This window comes from Pristiophorus japonicus, chromosome 20, assembly GCF_044704955.1.
Source record: "Pristiophorus japonicus isolate sPriJap1 chromosome 20, sPriJap1.hap1, whole genome shotgun sequence".
NCBI lineage: Eukaryota > Metazoa > Chordata > Chondrichthyes > Pristiophoridae > Pristiophorus > Pristiophorus japonicus.
The window spans coordinates 96,912,224-96,927,272 of record NC_091996.1 but is presented as its reverse complement, the minus strand read 5'-3'; the positions used below and the strand labels follow the sequence as shown (position 1 = coordinate 96,927,272).

General features: G+C 52.8%; 1 protein-coding gene across 1 annotated transcript in view; it reads right to left on the bottom strand.

Moving 5' to 3' along the window:
* LOC139232728 (retinal guanylyl cyclase 1-like) overlaps positions 1-15,049 on the bottom strand; it is a 77,286-nt gene that overhangs the window by 53,292 nt on the left and 8,945 nt on the right. Inside the window, 4 exon segments of the mRNA XM_070863235.1 lie at positions 3,526-3,622; positions 5,718-5,802; positions 9,105-9,459; positions 14,048-14,349. Coding sequence (XP_070719336.1) covers positions 3,526-3,622; positions 5,718-5,802; positions 9,105-9,459; positions 14,048-14,349 — 839 coding nt within the window.

Below are 15,049 nucleotides of genomic sequence, written 5' to 3'. Positions count from 1 at the left end.
ATGCAGTACTCCAGGTGTGGCCTCACCAACACCCTGTATAACTGTACCAAGACTTCTCTGCTTTTATACTCCATCCCCTTTGCAATAAAGGCCAAGATACCATTGACCTTCCTGATCACTTGCTGTACCTGCATACTAACCTTTTGTGTTTCATGCACAAGGACCCCCAGGTCCCTCTGTACTGCAGCATTCCGTAATCCCTTACCATTTAAATAATAATTTGCTTCTTTAATTTCCTACCAAAGTGGATAACCTCACACCTTCCCACATTATACTCCATCTGCAAAATTTTAGCCCACTCACTGAGCCTGTTTCTATCACTTTGTAGATTCTTTGCGTCCTCCTCACAACATGCAACTTATTCCACCACTCTCTTATTATTTGGTTGAGAAAGTTCCTGCTTGACTTCCTTTCTAACTCCAACCTTCCTCATATGTAAACCTGTCCGTTGTATTTGAACAATTTGTCAGGTATTTTTCGCTTATTCGTTCCTGGGATGTGGGCGTCGCTGGCCAAGGCCGGCATTTATTGCCCATCCCCCTAACTGCCCCTTGAGAAGGTGGTGGTGAGCCCCCTTCTTGAACCGCTGCAGTCCGTGTGGTGAAGGTGCTCCCACAGTGCTGTTAGGGAGGGAGTTCCAGGATTGTGACCCAGCGACGATGAAGGAACGGCCGATATATTTCCCAGTCGGGATGGTGTGTGACTGGGAGGGGAACGTGGAGGTGGTGGTGTTCCCATGGGCCTGCTGCCCTTGTCCTTCTAGGCGGTAGAGGTCGCGGGTTTGGGAGGTGCTGCCGAAGAAGCCTTGGCGAGTTGCTGCAGTGCATCTTGTAGATGGTGCACACTGCAGCCAGGGGGCGCCGGTGGTGGAGGGAGTGAGTGTTGAAGGTGGTGGAGGGAGTGAGTGTTGAAGGTGGTGGAGGGAGTGAGTGTTGAAGGTGGTGGAGGGAGTGAGTGTTGAAGGTGGTGGAGGGAGTGAGTGTTGAAGGTGGTAGATGGGCTGTCAATCAAACGGGCTGCTTTGTCCTGGATGGTGTCGAGCTTCTCGAGTGTTGTTGGAGCTGCAACTCATCCAGGCAAGTGGGGAGTGTTCCATCACACTCCTGACTTGTGTCTTGTAGATGCTGGAAAGACTCAGGAGGTGAGACACTCGCCGCAGAAGACCCAGCCTCTGACCCGCTCTTGTGGCCATGGTATTTATGTGGCTGGTCCAGTTAAGTGTCTGGTCAATGGCCACGAATTGATTGCGATGTCTATCGTTATCACAACTCAGTCCGGTTACTATAAAACCTGATGTAAGTCTAGAATTACCGTCAGTCGACCTGCACAGTGCTCACTCCCCTTGTTCCAATGGACCCAACCGCTGTCTGGTTCAATCCCACAAAATTCCTAATAGTTTTCACACTTGCTCCCAGAGTTACAACGGAGCCAATGAACCTCCCATTATCTCCCACAGTCCAGAAATTGGTGCAGCAAATCTCAGTCCCACTCACTGCCATTGCACAGAGCAATCTAGAGCGTCCCCTAGTGGACTACTGCTTCACCTAGTGGTTCACTATGGTAATGCAACAGCTGACGCAAATACAGTAAACACAGTGGCATCATAAACAATATATCACGTACAGAACCTCTGGAGAGATCTGAGCGCGAGGATGAGAATTTGAAAATTCAGGGACCGGGAGCCGGTGTAAGTCAGCGAGCACAGTGGGGACAACGGGCAAACATAGAAACATAGAAACATAGAAAATAGGTGCAGGAGTAGGCCATTCGGCCCTTCTAGCCTGCACCGCCATTCAATGAGTTCATGGCTGAACATGCAACTTCAGTACCCCATTCCTGCTTTCTCACCATACCCCTTGATTCCCCTAGTAGTAAGGACTTCATCTAACTCCTTTTTGAATATATTTAGTGAATTGGCCTCAACAACTTTCTGTGGTAGAGAATTCCACAGGTTCACCACTCTCTGGGTGAAGAAATTCCTCCTCATCTCGGTCCTAAATGGCTTCCCCCTTATCCTTAGACTGTGTCCCCTGGTTCTGGACTTCCCCAACATTGGGAACATTCTTCCTGCATCTAACCTGTCTAACCCCGTCAGAATTTTAAACGTTTCTATGAGGTCCCCTCTCATTCTTCTGAACTCCAGTGAATACAAGCCCAGTTGATCCAGTCTTTCTTGATAGGTCAGTCCCGCCATCCCGGGAATCAGTCTGGTGAACCTTCGCTGCACTCCCTCAATAGCAAGAATGTCCTTCCTCAGGTTAGGAGACCAAAACTGTACACAATACTCCAGGTGTGGCCTCACCAAGGCCCTGTACAACTGTCGTAACACCTCCCTGCCCCTGTACTCAAATCCCCTCGCTATGAAGGCCAACATGCCATTTGCTTTCTTAACCGCCTGCTGTACCTGCATGCCAACCTTCAATGACTGATGTACCATGACACCCAGGTCTCTTTGCACCTGCCCTTTTCCTAATCTGTCACGAGGCTTGGCGCGAGTTGGGACTCGGACGGTGGGAGGGTGGGGTAAAGATTTGGGTGAGCCCAAAGTGCACACATTTTAAGCTGAAGACCGAGACTGTAGACTTCCCCGCTATAATGTATTTGCTTCATGGGTTCTTTGCTTAAGAATCCCTAGCAACACACTGCTATTAAGAACCAGTTGGTTTATTAGCAAAAGGTTGAACAATCAAATGACACATTTGCGGTTCATCCACCAGGCTCACAACCACCTGCCCCATCGTGGATCCCCCGAACCCAACTGGCTGGGGTTTTATTGAGTCTTGTGAACATCATGTGACTGGCTAAGCCACTCCCAGCACAACAGCTCTACAACTATATTGGTTAACAGATAAAGCCGAGTGCCCCCTTATTAAAGGGACACTAGAACCCACAAAATTAGCAATAAAACTTGAAAGGAACTTTAACCGATCAAATTAGAATGTGGTTGCCGGGGGTGATGATGCACTCCAGTCCCTCCGGCGCCCACCTCTCGCGGAAGGCCGCGAGCGTACCGGTGGACACCGCGTGCTCCATCTCCAGGGACACCCTGGCCCGGATGTAACCTCGGAAGAGAGGCAGGCATTCGGGCTGGACGACCCCCTCGACCGCCCGCTGCCCGGACCGGCTGATGGCCCCCTTGGCCAGGCCCAGGAGCAGTCCTACGAGGAGGCCCTCGGACCTACCCGCTCCCCTCCGCACAGGGTGTCCCAAAGATCAGGAGCGTGGGACTGAAGTGCAACTAGAATTTCAGGAGCAGCCCCTTCAAATATTGGAAGAGGGGCTGCAACCTCACACATTCAACATAGACGTGGAACAGGGACTCCTCCAGACCGCAGAAATTGCAGGCGGCCTGGGAGCCTGTGAACTGACTTAAAAACTTATTGCACGGGACTGCTCCGTGCACCACCCTCCAGGCCAAGTCCCCGATAAATAGAGGGAGAACTCCCGCGTAGAGTGCCCTCCATTGGGGCAACACAGCTCTACAAACCCGTGAGTATGCTCACATGTTGCATACATTGTACCTACCTTCCGGCTGGGCTGTGTGTTGATAAACACCAGGTCGTCCATGCTCAGAACAATCTTGTTCGGACCTCTCAACAGTTGAACCTTCTGGAAACGACCGCTGTGGAACATGAACAGAAATGGTTGTGTGGATCTCCTGTGTCAGCAATTTGTTCACACTGTCCCTTCCTCCCCTTGTCTCCCCCCTCACCCCCCACCTCCCCTTGTCTCCCCCCTCACCCCCCACCTCCCCTTGTCCCCCCCCTCACCCCCCACCTCCCCTTGTCTCCCCCCTCACCCCCCACCTCCCCTTGTCTCCCCCCTCACCCCCCACCTCCCCTTGTCTCCCCCCTCACCCCCCACCTCCCCTTGTCTCCCCCCTCACCCCCCACCTCCCCTTGTCTCCCCCCTCACCCCCCACCTCCCCTTGTCTCCCCCCTCACCCCCCACCTCCCCTTGTCTCCCCCCTCACCCCCCACCTCCCCTTGTCTCCCCCCTCACCCCCCACCTCGTTTCATTCTCAGCTCCTTCACATCCCCCCTCTTGCCAAGCACATTGTACACAAGATCCTACAAATCCCCCGGGAGGACAGACGCACCAACGTTAGCGTCCTCGACCAGGCCAACATCGAAGCACTGACCACACACGACCAGCTCCGCTGGGCAGGGCCACATTGTCCACATGCCCCAGACACGAGACTCCCAAAGCAAGCGCTCTACTCGGAACTCCTTCACGGCAAATGAGCCAAAGGTGGGCAGAGGAAACGTTACAAGGGACCACCCTCAAAGCCTCCCTGATAAAGTGCAACATCCCCACCGACACCTGGGAGTCCCTGGCCAAAGACCAGTCCGCCCTAAGTGGAGGAAGTGCATCCGGGAGGGCGCTGAGCACCTCGAGTCTCGTCGCCGAGAGCGTGCAGAAACCAAGCGCAGGCAGCGGAAGGAGCGTGCGGCAAACCAGTCCCACCCTCCCCTTCCCTCAACCACTGTCTGTCCCACCTGTGACAGGGACTGTGGCTCTCGTATTGGACTGTTCAGCCACCTAAGGACTCATGTTAAGAGTGGAAGCAAGTCTTCCTCGATCCCGAGGGCCTGCCTATGATGGCGATGACTGACGATGTGGGTCAGCCAACAGTTTCATAACACAGGAACAGGAGGAGGCCATTCGGCCCATCCAGCCTGCACCGACCGTTGAATCAGACCCAACTCCAAGTGTGCGACCAGCCCTCGCACCCCCTGCCATTCTGTGACTGGGAAGGCTCACTTCCTGATTTACCTCCACTCTGAGGGCGGGGCCACCTTCCAGCAATAACGAACTTCCATACCTCGTGACCTCGTTACGTCCCAAAGCGCTGTACAGCCACTTACGTACGCTTTGAAGTGTAGTCACTGTTGTAATGTGGGAAACGCGGCAGACACAGCAATGAGACAATGACCAGGCCATCTGATTGAGTGATGTTGGTTGAGGGATGTACGTTCGCAAGGACACCGGGGAGCTGTCCCCTGCTCTTCTTTGAATCTTTTATGTCCACCGGAGAGGGCAGACGGAGCCTCGGTTTAATGTCTCATCCAAAAGACGGCAGCTCTGACAGTGCAGCACTCCCTCAGTACTGCCCCTCCAACAGTGCGGTGCTCCCTCAGTACTGCCCCTCCGACAGTGCGGCGCTCCCTCAGTACTGCCCCTCCAACAGTGCGGCGCTCCCTCAGTACTGCCCCTCAGTACTGCCCCTCCGACAGCGCAGTGCGGCACTCCCTCAGTACTGCCCCTCCGACAGTGCGGCGCTCCCTCAGTACTGCCCCTCCCACAGCGCAGTGCGGCACTCCCTCAGTACTGCCCCTCCGACAGTGCGGCACTCCCTCAGTACTGCCCCTCCGGCAGTGCAGCGCTCCCTCAGTACTGCCCCTCCGACAGTGCAGCACTCCCTCAGCACTGCCCCTCCGACAGTGCGGCACTCCCTCAGCACTGCCCCTCCGACACTCCCTCAGCACTGCCCCTCCGACAGTGCGGCGCTCCCTCAGTACTGCACTGGGAGTGTCAGCCTAGATTTATGTGTTCGAGTGGGACTTGAACCCACGACCTTCTGACTCAGAGGTGAGAGTACTACCCACTGAGTCACAGCTGACGGTATAGGAAGGTGGGCGAGGGCGGGCGGGTGGGGGAGATGAATTAACTAGCGATAGTAAAAGTAAATGGTATAAAATGGGAAAAGAACAAACCTGAGGAAGTAGGCCAAGGCTCCTCCGGCCAGGATCAATCCAGACACCAGGACAAATACCAGCACCACAGACACAGGCTCCACTCCTGGGCAAGAGACAAAATTAATCGCCCTGTCTGTCAAATAATGATCAATAAACCTCAAGTCCATTCATCAGCTGCAAATTCCTGCACTCCTGGGCGTATGACAGCACCTGATTATCAACAACAACTATAATTTACGTTTATATGGAGCCTTTAACGCAGTGAAACACAGCAGTATTACGAGACAGAAACATTTCACGCCGAACCGCGCAAGTAGAAATTAGCGCAGGTGACCAAAAGCTGGGTGAAAGAGGTGGGTTTTAAGGAGCGTCTTGAAGGAGGAGAGAGAGGCGGAGAGGTTTAGGGAGGGAGTTCCAGAGCTTGGGGCCCAGGCAACAGAAGACAAGGCCACCGATGGTGGAGCGATTATAATCAGGGATGGTCAGGAGGGCAGAATTAGAGGAATGCAGATATCTCGGGGGGTTGTGGGGCTGGAGGAGATTACAGAGATAGGGAGGGGCGAGGGCCATGGAGGGATTTGTAAACAAGGATGATAATTTTGAAAGCGATTATCATGACAGTGTGATCTGAAACGGATTCTCTTTGAGCGGAGAATTGGATACATACTTTAAGGGGCGAAGATTTGCAGGGCTGTGGGGAAAGAGCAGGGGGCTTGGGATGATTGGATAATTCTTGGAGCGGGAGTGCCGTGTAGATTGACCAGAATGATACCTGGAACTCCAAGGGTTAAGTTTTGAGCTTACACAAACGACGGTTGTATTCCCTGGAATTTAGGAGATTATGGGTGGTTTTAAGGATATTAACTAGTGGGGTCACCATCACAGGCAGTCCCTCGGAATCGAGGAAGACTTGCTTCCACTCTTAACATGAGTCCTTAGGTGACTGAACAGTCCAATACGAGAACCACAGTCCCTGTCACAGGTGGGACAGACAGTGGTTGAGGGAAGGGGAGGGTGGGACTGGTTTGCCGCACGCTCCTTCCGCTGCCTGCGCTCGGTTTCTGCATGCTCTCGGCGACGAGACTCGAGGTGCTCAGCGCCCTCCCAGATGCACTTCCTCCACTTAGGGCGAACTGGTCTTTGGGCCAGGGACTCCCAGGTGTCGGTGGGGATGTTGCACTTTATCAGGGAGGCTTTGAGGGTGGTCCCTTGTAACGTTTCCTCTGCCCACCTTCGGCTCGTTTGCCGTGAAGGAGTTCCGAGTAGAGCGCTTGCTTTGGGAGTCTCGTGTCGGGCATGCGGACAATGTGGCCCTGCCCAGCGGAGCTGGTCGAGTGTGGTCAGTGCTTCGATGCTGCAAATTATACAGGCCCTGGTGAGACCACACCTGGAGTATTGTGTACAGTGTCGGTCTCCTTACCTAAGGAAGGATATACTTGCCATAGAGGGAGTGCAACGAAGGTTCACCAGACTGATTCCTGGGATGGGGGGATTGCTATGAGGAGAGATTGAGCAGACAAGGCCGATATTCTCTAGAGTTTAGAAGAATGAGAGGTGATCTCATTAAAAATACAACATTCTTACAGGGCTTGACAGGGTAGATGCAGGGAGGGTGTTTCCCCCCGTGCTGGGGAGTCTAGAACCAGGGGTCACAGTTTCAGGATAAGGGGTTGGCCATTTAGGACTGAGATGAGGAGGAATTTCTTCACTCAGAGGATGGTGAATCTTTGGAATTCTCTGCCCCAGAGGGCTGTGGAGGCTCAGTCGTTGAGTATATTCAGGACAGAGATCGATAGATTTTTGGACTCTGGGGGAATCGAGGGATCGGGCGGGAAAGTGGAGTTGAGGTCGAAGATCAGCCGTGATCTTATTGAATCGAGGGGCCGAATGGCCGATTCCTGCTCCTATTTCTTATGTTCTTATATTAAGGGGAACTGATAGATAGAGAAAACCTATTTGTGCTGGTCGGGGAATCTAGAATTAGGGTACATAGTCCAAAGATTAGAGCCAGGCCTTTACAACCCTCTTCCTCAAATTGATGCTGGGGTCAATTGTTAATTTTGAACCCGAGATGGATAGATTTTTGTTAACCAAAGGTATTAAGGGCCGAAGGCGGGTGGATGGAGTTAGGTCACAGACCAGCCACGATCTCATTGAATGGCGGAAGAGGCTCGAGAGGCCCAATGGCCTCCTCCCGTGCCGTGAGATTCTATGATTCTCTTGCATTCCTGGGTCGGTTACAAGGACCACCCTCAAAGCCTCCCTGATAAAGTGCAACATCCCCACCGACACCTGGGAGTCCCTGGCCAAAGACCAGTCCGCCTTAAGTGGAGGAAGTGTATCCGGGAGGGCGCTGAGCACCTCGAGTCTCGTCGCCGAGAGCGTGCAGAAACCAAGCGCAGGCAGCGGAAGGAGCGTGCGGCAAACCAGTCCCACCCTCCCCTTCCCTCAACCACTGTCTGTCCCACCTGTGACAGGGACTGTGGTTCCTGTATTGGACTGTTCAGCCACCTAAGGACTCACTTTTAGAGTGGAAGCAAGTCTTCCTCGATTCCGAGGGACTGCCTATGATGATGACAACAACAACTTGTATTTATATAGCGCCTTTATTGTAGTACAACATTCCAAGTCGTTTCCCAGGAGCGATTATCAAACCAAATTTGACACCGAGCCACATAAGGAGATACTAGGGCAGGTACTGCAGGGAATCGAATACGGCCATGGTGATCGCCTGGACTAGTGTCGATCGCCTGGATGGGTTGGAGAGGAATTTTCCCAGATTTATTTTCCCCAATTGGCCTGGGTTTTTATCTGGTTTTTCCCCAGGAGATCACATGGCTCCGGTTGGGGTGAAGTGTAGAATGTTTCAGTATAAGGGGTGTCGCAGTTGTGTGAGGCGGACTGGTTGGGCCGGGTGCTCTTTGCCTTTCCGCCATTGTTCGTGGGTTTATATGTAACCTTCAGGGCTGCTGACCAAGGGCCGTGCGGCTCTTTGTCGGCCGGGGCGTGGACACGATGGGCCGGGATTGGCCTCCTTCTGCGCTGTAAATTTCTGTGTTTCTATGTGTCCAAAAGATTGGTTAAAGAGGCAGGTTTTAAGGAGCGTCTTAACAGGAGGAGAGGTAGAGAGGTGAAGGGGTTTAGGGAGGGAGTTCCAGAGCTTGCGATCCAGAAGGCTCGGCCACCGATGGAAATCGGGGGAATTGGCGAGAGGCTGAAATTGGAGGAGCGCAGAGATCTCGGGGGAGAGGGAGGGGATCGTGTTGTAGAAGGTTACAGAGATGGGGGGGGGGGGGGCGTGGGGCTGGAGGAAGTTATGGAGATAGGGAGGGGGGGTGAGGACCACGGAGGGATCGGAAGCCAAGAGTGAGGATTGTGAGACCGAGGCGGTGTGGCCCGTCCTACCTCCCGTGCAGAGGTCCTCGGAGTCAAACCAGCAGGCGGCATCCGTGGTGGGCGCGGCTCCGTGGGGGAAATGGATGGCGCTGCCCAGGTGTTTCAGGGTGCCCGTGGCCATGTTGACCGAGTGGGTGGCCAAGAGTTGGCTCCCGACCCCGTTCGTGTCCAGCACCACATAGTCAGCAACCACCGCCCCATCTTCATCGGTCCACAGCACCTGGTTAAACCCATCGAACTCCAGCTCGCGGGCGTGCCGCGCGATGGCGGCTCCAGTCACCTCCCTGGCCTCCCGCTGTGCGCTTTCCGCAGCTTTGGCCATGAAGTATATCGCGTTGTAAATGGTGCCAAACAGCGGAGAGACCTGCGAGGGGGAGCACACGTTAACGCTCCTGTACAATCGCAGAAACATACGGCACAGGGGGAGGCCATTCGGCGCGTCGGGACTGTGCTGGCTCTGTGACAGAGCAGTCGTGCTCAGTCGCTCCCCGTAACCCCCCTGCACGGTCCCCCCATCCTCAAATACCTGTCCCACTCCCTTTGGTGGAATCAGCCACCTTTTCAGCTCGAGCGATCCCGACCCTGACTGTAACGCTATAACATCTAGGGCCCTCCAACCCAGGGGGTACAGCGCCTTGGATCTGTGTTGACAAAAGACTGTACGAGGGGAAGACCATTTTAATTGCACATTGAGATCTCCAGAACAAACAGAATTAAACTGAACTAAGAGTGTTCAAGAGGCTATAAGGTACATGGTGTCAGAAGTGCAGACTTCCGATCTTTCAGCGAACGCATCAACAATCGGGGAGACTAGAACTAGGGGGCATGATCTTAGAATAAGGGGCCGCCCATTTAAAACTGAGATGAGGAGGAATTTCTTCTCTCAGAGGGTTGTAAATCTGTGGAATTCTCTGCCCCAGAGAGCTGTGGAGGCTGGGACATTTAATATATTTAAGACAGAGATAGACAGTTTCTTAACCGATAAGGGAGTAAGGGGTTATGGGGAGTGGGTGGGGAAGTGGAGCTGAGTCCATGATCAGATCAGCCATGATCGTATTAAATGGCGGAGCAGGCTCGAGGGGCCGAATGGCCGACTCCTGCTCCTATTTCTGATGTAAGGCTTTGTCGAGCCGATGGAAATCAACGTTAAGCAATGCAGTACAGAGCGTGCTGCCTATTCATGGTGCGTGGATCTGTAAAGGACAATAAGTAGTTGTAAGCTTGTAGAGTAACCGCGAGGTATTAGTAAAGTAGACTTAAGGGGGCATAAGCTATTGGAGAACCTCGATTGAAAAAGTATTTCTACAAATACACGGTCACGATATTTTACTATTAGACTTGTTATAGTCCTCTGAGTATTTGAACTGAATTCATTTCAACCGCCCCACTCCCGCCCCGATACCGTCTCCAACAGCGCCCCAAGGCGCTGGCCGCTAGATTTACAAATAAATCAAAATGTCCTCCCCAATTTATCGCCGCGAGCAATTTTGGCTCCATGGTTTTTATTCCAGAAAGTGAATTTAAATTCCCCAGCTGCCATGGTGGGATTTGAACTTGGGTCTCCGGGGTTACTGATCCAGTAACGTTACGCTACGCTACTGTACCCGATAAATTATCTGCTCGCTATCTTACTGCTGTGTGTGGGAGCTTGCTGTGCTGAAATTGGCTGCTGCGTTTCCCACATTACAGCAGCGACTACACTCGAAAGTGCTTCATCGGCTGTAAGGCGCTTCGGAACGTCCTGAGGTGGTGAAAGGTGCTATATAAATGCAAGTTCTTTCTTTCTATTCAAAATAAAATCTATATTTTATTATATGTAGCAGACTACCTAATACGTAAAATATCATGTACAACAAAGTTACAGCATCATCGAGCGATACAGGCACAGCGCAGGAGGAGGCCATTGGGCCCATCGAGCCTGTGCCGGCTCTGTGAGCGAGCGATCCCATCAGTCCCATCCCCCCCGCTCTCTCCCCACAGCCCGGTGAATGTTTCCCCGTCAAGTATTGATCCAATTCCCGGTTTGAAAGTCACTATTGAATCTGCTCCCAGCGCCCTTTCAGGCAGCGCGTTCCCGATCACAACAACTCGCTGCGTGAAAAGTCTGATACAATGTGGAGCAGATGATGCCGTCCTACGTTTGGATGTGAAGACAGCCCGTTAATTGCCTCTCTTAATCTGCCTGAGTCACGCTGCGTGAGCTGAAGGGGATTGAGAAGTGACGATCTGCGCTGTAAGAGGATTATTTCAAGTAAACACCTTGGTTTAATTCGCCGCCAAGGATTTTAGATTTGATTCAGTGGGAATGAGCCGGGGGGGGGTGCCCTGAAAGTCAAGCCAGCCAAAGTCGCGGTTATCCAGGCCCAAAGCCTGTTAATGGGGACACTGTAACCCCTGGGGGTGATGGATAATTGAACCATAAACAGAAAGTGCTGCGGACATTTGGCAGGTCAAGCAGCGGCTGGTGAGAGAGAGAGACAGAGTTCATCTTTCAGCTCAATGACCCTTCGGCAGATTTTGGTCGCTGCTTCCCCGTGAACCACAACACTGGTCTCTGGCACCTTGCTCGATTGGCCACCGTAATGTAGTCACTTTGTGGGGTCTTGGCTGAAGAATCCATAGCAACACATTGCTATTAAGTTGGTTTATTAGCAAAAGGTTTAACAATCACACCACACATTACCGGTTCATCCACCAGGCTCACAACCACCTGCCCCATCGTGGATCCCCCGAACCCAACTGGCCAGGGTTTTATTGAGGCTTGTGAACGTCACGTGACTGGCTGAGCCACTCCCACTCAACAGCTCTACAACTATATTAAATCATAAATTAACCAAGTGCACCCCCCCCCCTTGTTAAAGGGGCACAATTACTAGGAAACCTAACAAAAAAATCGAATTAGAATGTGGTTGCCAGGGGTGATGATGCACTCCAGTCTCTCCGGCGCCCACCTCTCGCGGAAGTCCGCGAGCGTACTGCTGGGTGGCGGTGTGAGCTGTGAGGAGGACGCTAAGAGGCTGCAGGGTGACTTGGACAGGTTAGGTGAGTGGGCAAATGCATGGCAGATGAAGTATAATGTGGATAAATGTGAGGTTATCCACTTTGGTGGCAAAAACACGAAGGCAGAATATTATCTGAATGGTGACAGATTAGGAAAAGGGGAGGTGCAACGAGACCTGGGTGTCATGATACATCAGTCATTGAAAGTTGGCATGCAGGTACAGCAGGCGGTGAAGAAGGCAAATGGCATGTTGGCCTTCATAGCGAGGGGATTTGAGTCTCGGAGCAGGGAGGTGTTGCTACAGTTGTACAGGGCCTTGGTGAGGCCACACCTTGAATATTGTGTACAGTTTTGGTCTCCCAATCTGAGGAAGGACATTCTTGCTATTGAGGGAGTGCAGCGAAGGTTCACCAGACTGATTCCCGGGATGGCAGGACTGACATATGAAGAAAGACTGGATCGACTAGGCTTATAGTCACTGGAGTTTAGAAGAATGAGAGGGGATCTCATAGAAACATAGAAATTTCTGACGGGATTGGACAGGTTAGATGCAGGAAGAATGTTCCCGATGTTGGGGAAGTCCAGAACCAGGGGTCACAGTCTAAGGATCAGGGTAAGCCATTTAGGACCGAGATGAGGAGAAACTTCTTCACCCAGAGAGTTGTGAATCTGTGGAATTCTCTACCATAGAAAGTTGTTGATGGCAGTTCGTTAGATATATTCAAATGCATAAAGGGAGTTAGATGTGGCCCTTACGGCTAAAGGGATCAAGGGGTATGGCGAGAAAGCAGGAATGGGGTACTGAAGTTGCATGATCAGCCATGATCATATTGAATGGCGGTGCAGGCTCGAAGGGCTGAATGGCCTACTCCTGCACCTATTTTCTATGTTTTTATGCTCCATCTCCAGGGACACCCTGGCCCGGATGTACGCGTGGAAGAGAGGCAGGCAATCGGGCTGAACGACCCCCTCGACCGCCCGCTGCCTGGACCGGCTGATGGCCCCCTTGGCCGTGCCCAGGAGCAGTCCTACGAGGAGGCCCTCGGACCTACCCGCTCCCCTCCGCACAGGGTGCCCAAAGATCAGGAGGTTTAACAATCGCAAGACATATTATCAGTTCACCCACTCGGCCCACAACTGAATGCCTCATCATGGATGACCGAGAGCCAACTGGCTGGGGTTTTATTGAGTCTTGTGAACATCACGTGACTGGCCAGTCACAACTCTCTTTGGGGAGTACAAAATAAACATTAGATCGAGTGCCCCCCTGATCTGGGGGGCACTCCAGACACTTATAACAGCCCTCTTTTTTTTTGTATTTTTGTAGGGGTTTTTTTTGGTTTATTTTAGGGCATTAAAATTCCATATTTTACAAGTGCCCCCTATAAAAGTGGAGGGGGACACAAACCTGTGAGCATACTCACAGGTGCACACATTAGACCGATGGTTTCATGGTCACCTTTACTGAAACTGGCTTCGTTAATTCCAGATTTATTTAGTTAGCTGAATTTAAATTCCCCAGCTGCCGCGGTGGGATTCGAACTCATGTCTCCGGATCAGTAGTCCCGGCCTCTGGATCACTGATGGGGGGAGACTAGAACTAGGGGGCATAACCTGAGAATAAGGGGCCGCCCATTTAAAACTGAGAAGAGGAGGAATTTCTTCTCTCAGAGGGTTGTAAGTCTGTGGAATTCTCTGCCCCAGAGAGCTGTGGAGGCTGGGACATTGAATAAATTCAAGGCGGAGATAGACAGTTTCTTAATCGATAAGGGGTTATGGGGAGCGGGCGGGGAAGTGGAGCTGAGTCCATGATCGGATCAGCCATGATCGTATTAAATGGCGGAGCAGGCTCGAGGGGCCTTATGGCCGACTCCTGCTCCTATTTCTTATGATCACTAGCCCAGTAATATTGCCGTGAGGCGACTGTGTCACGATGACCAAAGTTACCAACCTGTGTGGGCTGCAGATGCGTGTGGATCTCATTGTTTGCCAGAGCTTCTCCGAGGGCCTGATAGAAGTCCTTGCCCACGGAGTCCATGGTGACGGTCAGCACTGCGTCGTAGGCCCGTCGCAGTGTGGCGCTCCCAGCCAGCGCCGGGAAGCTGACGTTCCTGTAGGGGAGGCTGTACTGGAGAGTATCGTAAGGAATGAAGACGTAGGTCCCATCTGTCATCTTCAGCTCCTCCGCCTTCTGTAGGAACACCAGCTGATCTTCCCCGCCGATGAGCACCGAGTGCATGCACATTATCACCACTGGAAGGAACAATTAGCAGCAGGGTAAGAAAGACAGACCTGCATTTATATAGCGCCATTCACGACCACCGAACGCCTCAAAGCGCTTTACAGCCAATGAAGTACTTTCGGAGTGTAGTCACTGCTGTAATGTGGGAAACGCCAATTTGCGCACAGCAAGCTCCCACACACAGCGATGTGATAATGACCCAGATAATCTGTTTTAGTGATGTCGGTTGAGGGATAAATATTGGCCCCAGGACACCGGGGAGAACTCCCCTGCTCTTCTTAAATATAATGGCCATGGGATCTTTTACATCCACCTGAGAGAGCAGACGGGGCCTCGGTTTAACGTCTCATCCGAAAGACGGCAGCTCCGACAGTGCGGTGCTCCCTCAGTACTGCCCCTCCGACAGTGCAGCACTCCCTCAGTACTGCCCCTCCAACAGTGCGGCCCTCCCTCAGCACTGCCCCTCCGACAGTGCGGCGCTCCCTCAGTACTGCCCCTCCGACAGTGCGGCGCTCCCTCAGTACTGCCCCTCCGACAGTGCGGCGCTCCCTCAGTACTGCCCCTCCGACAGTGCGGCACTCCCTCAGTACTGCCCCTCCGACAGTGCGGCGCTCCCTCAGTACTGCCCCTCCGACAGTGCAGCGCTCCCTCAGTACTGCCCCTCCGACAGTGCGGCGCTCCCTCAGTACTGCCCCTCCAACAGTGTAGCGC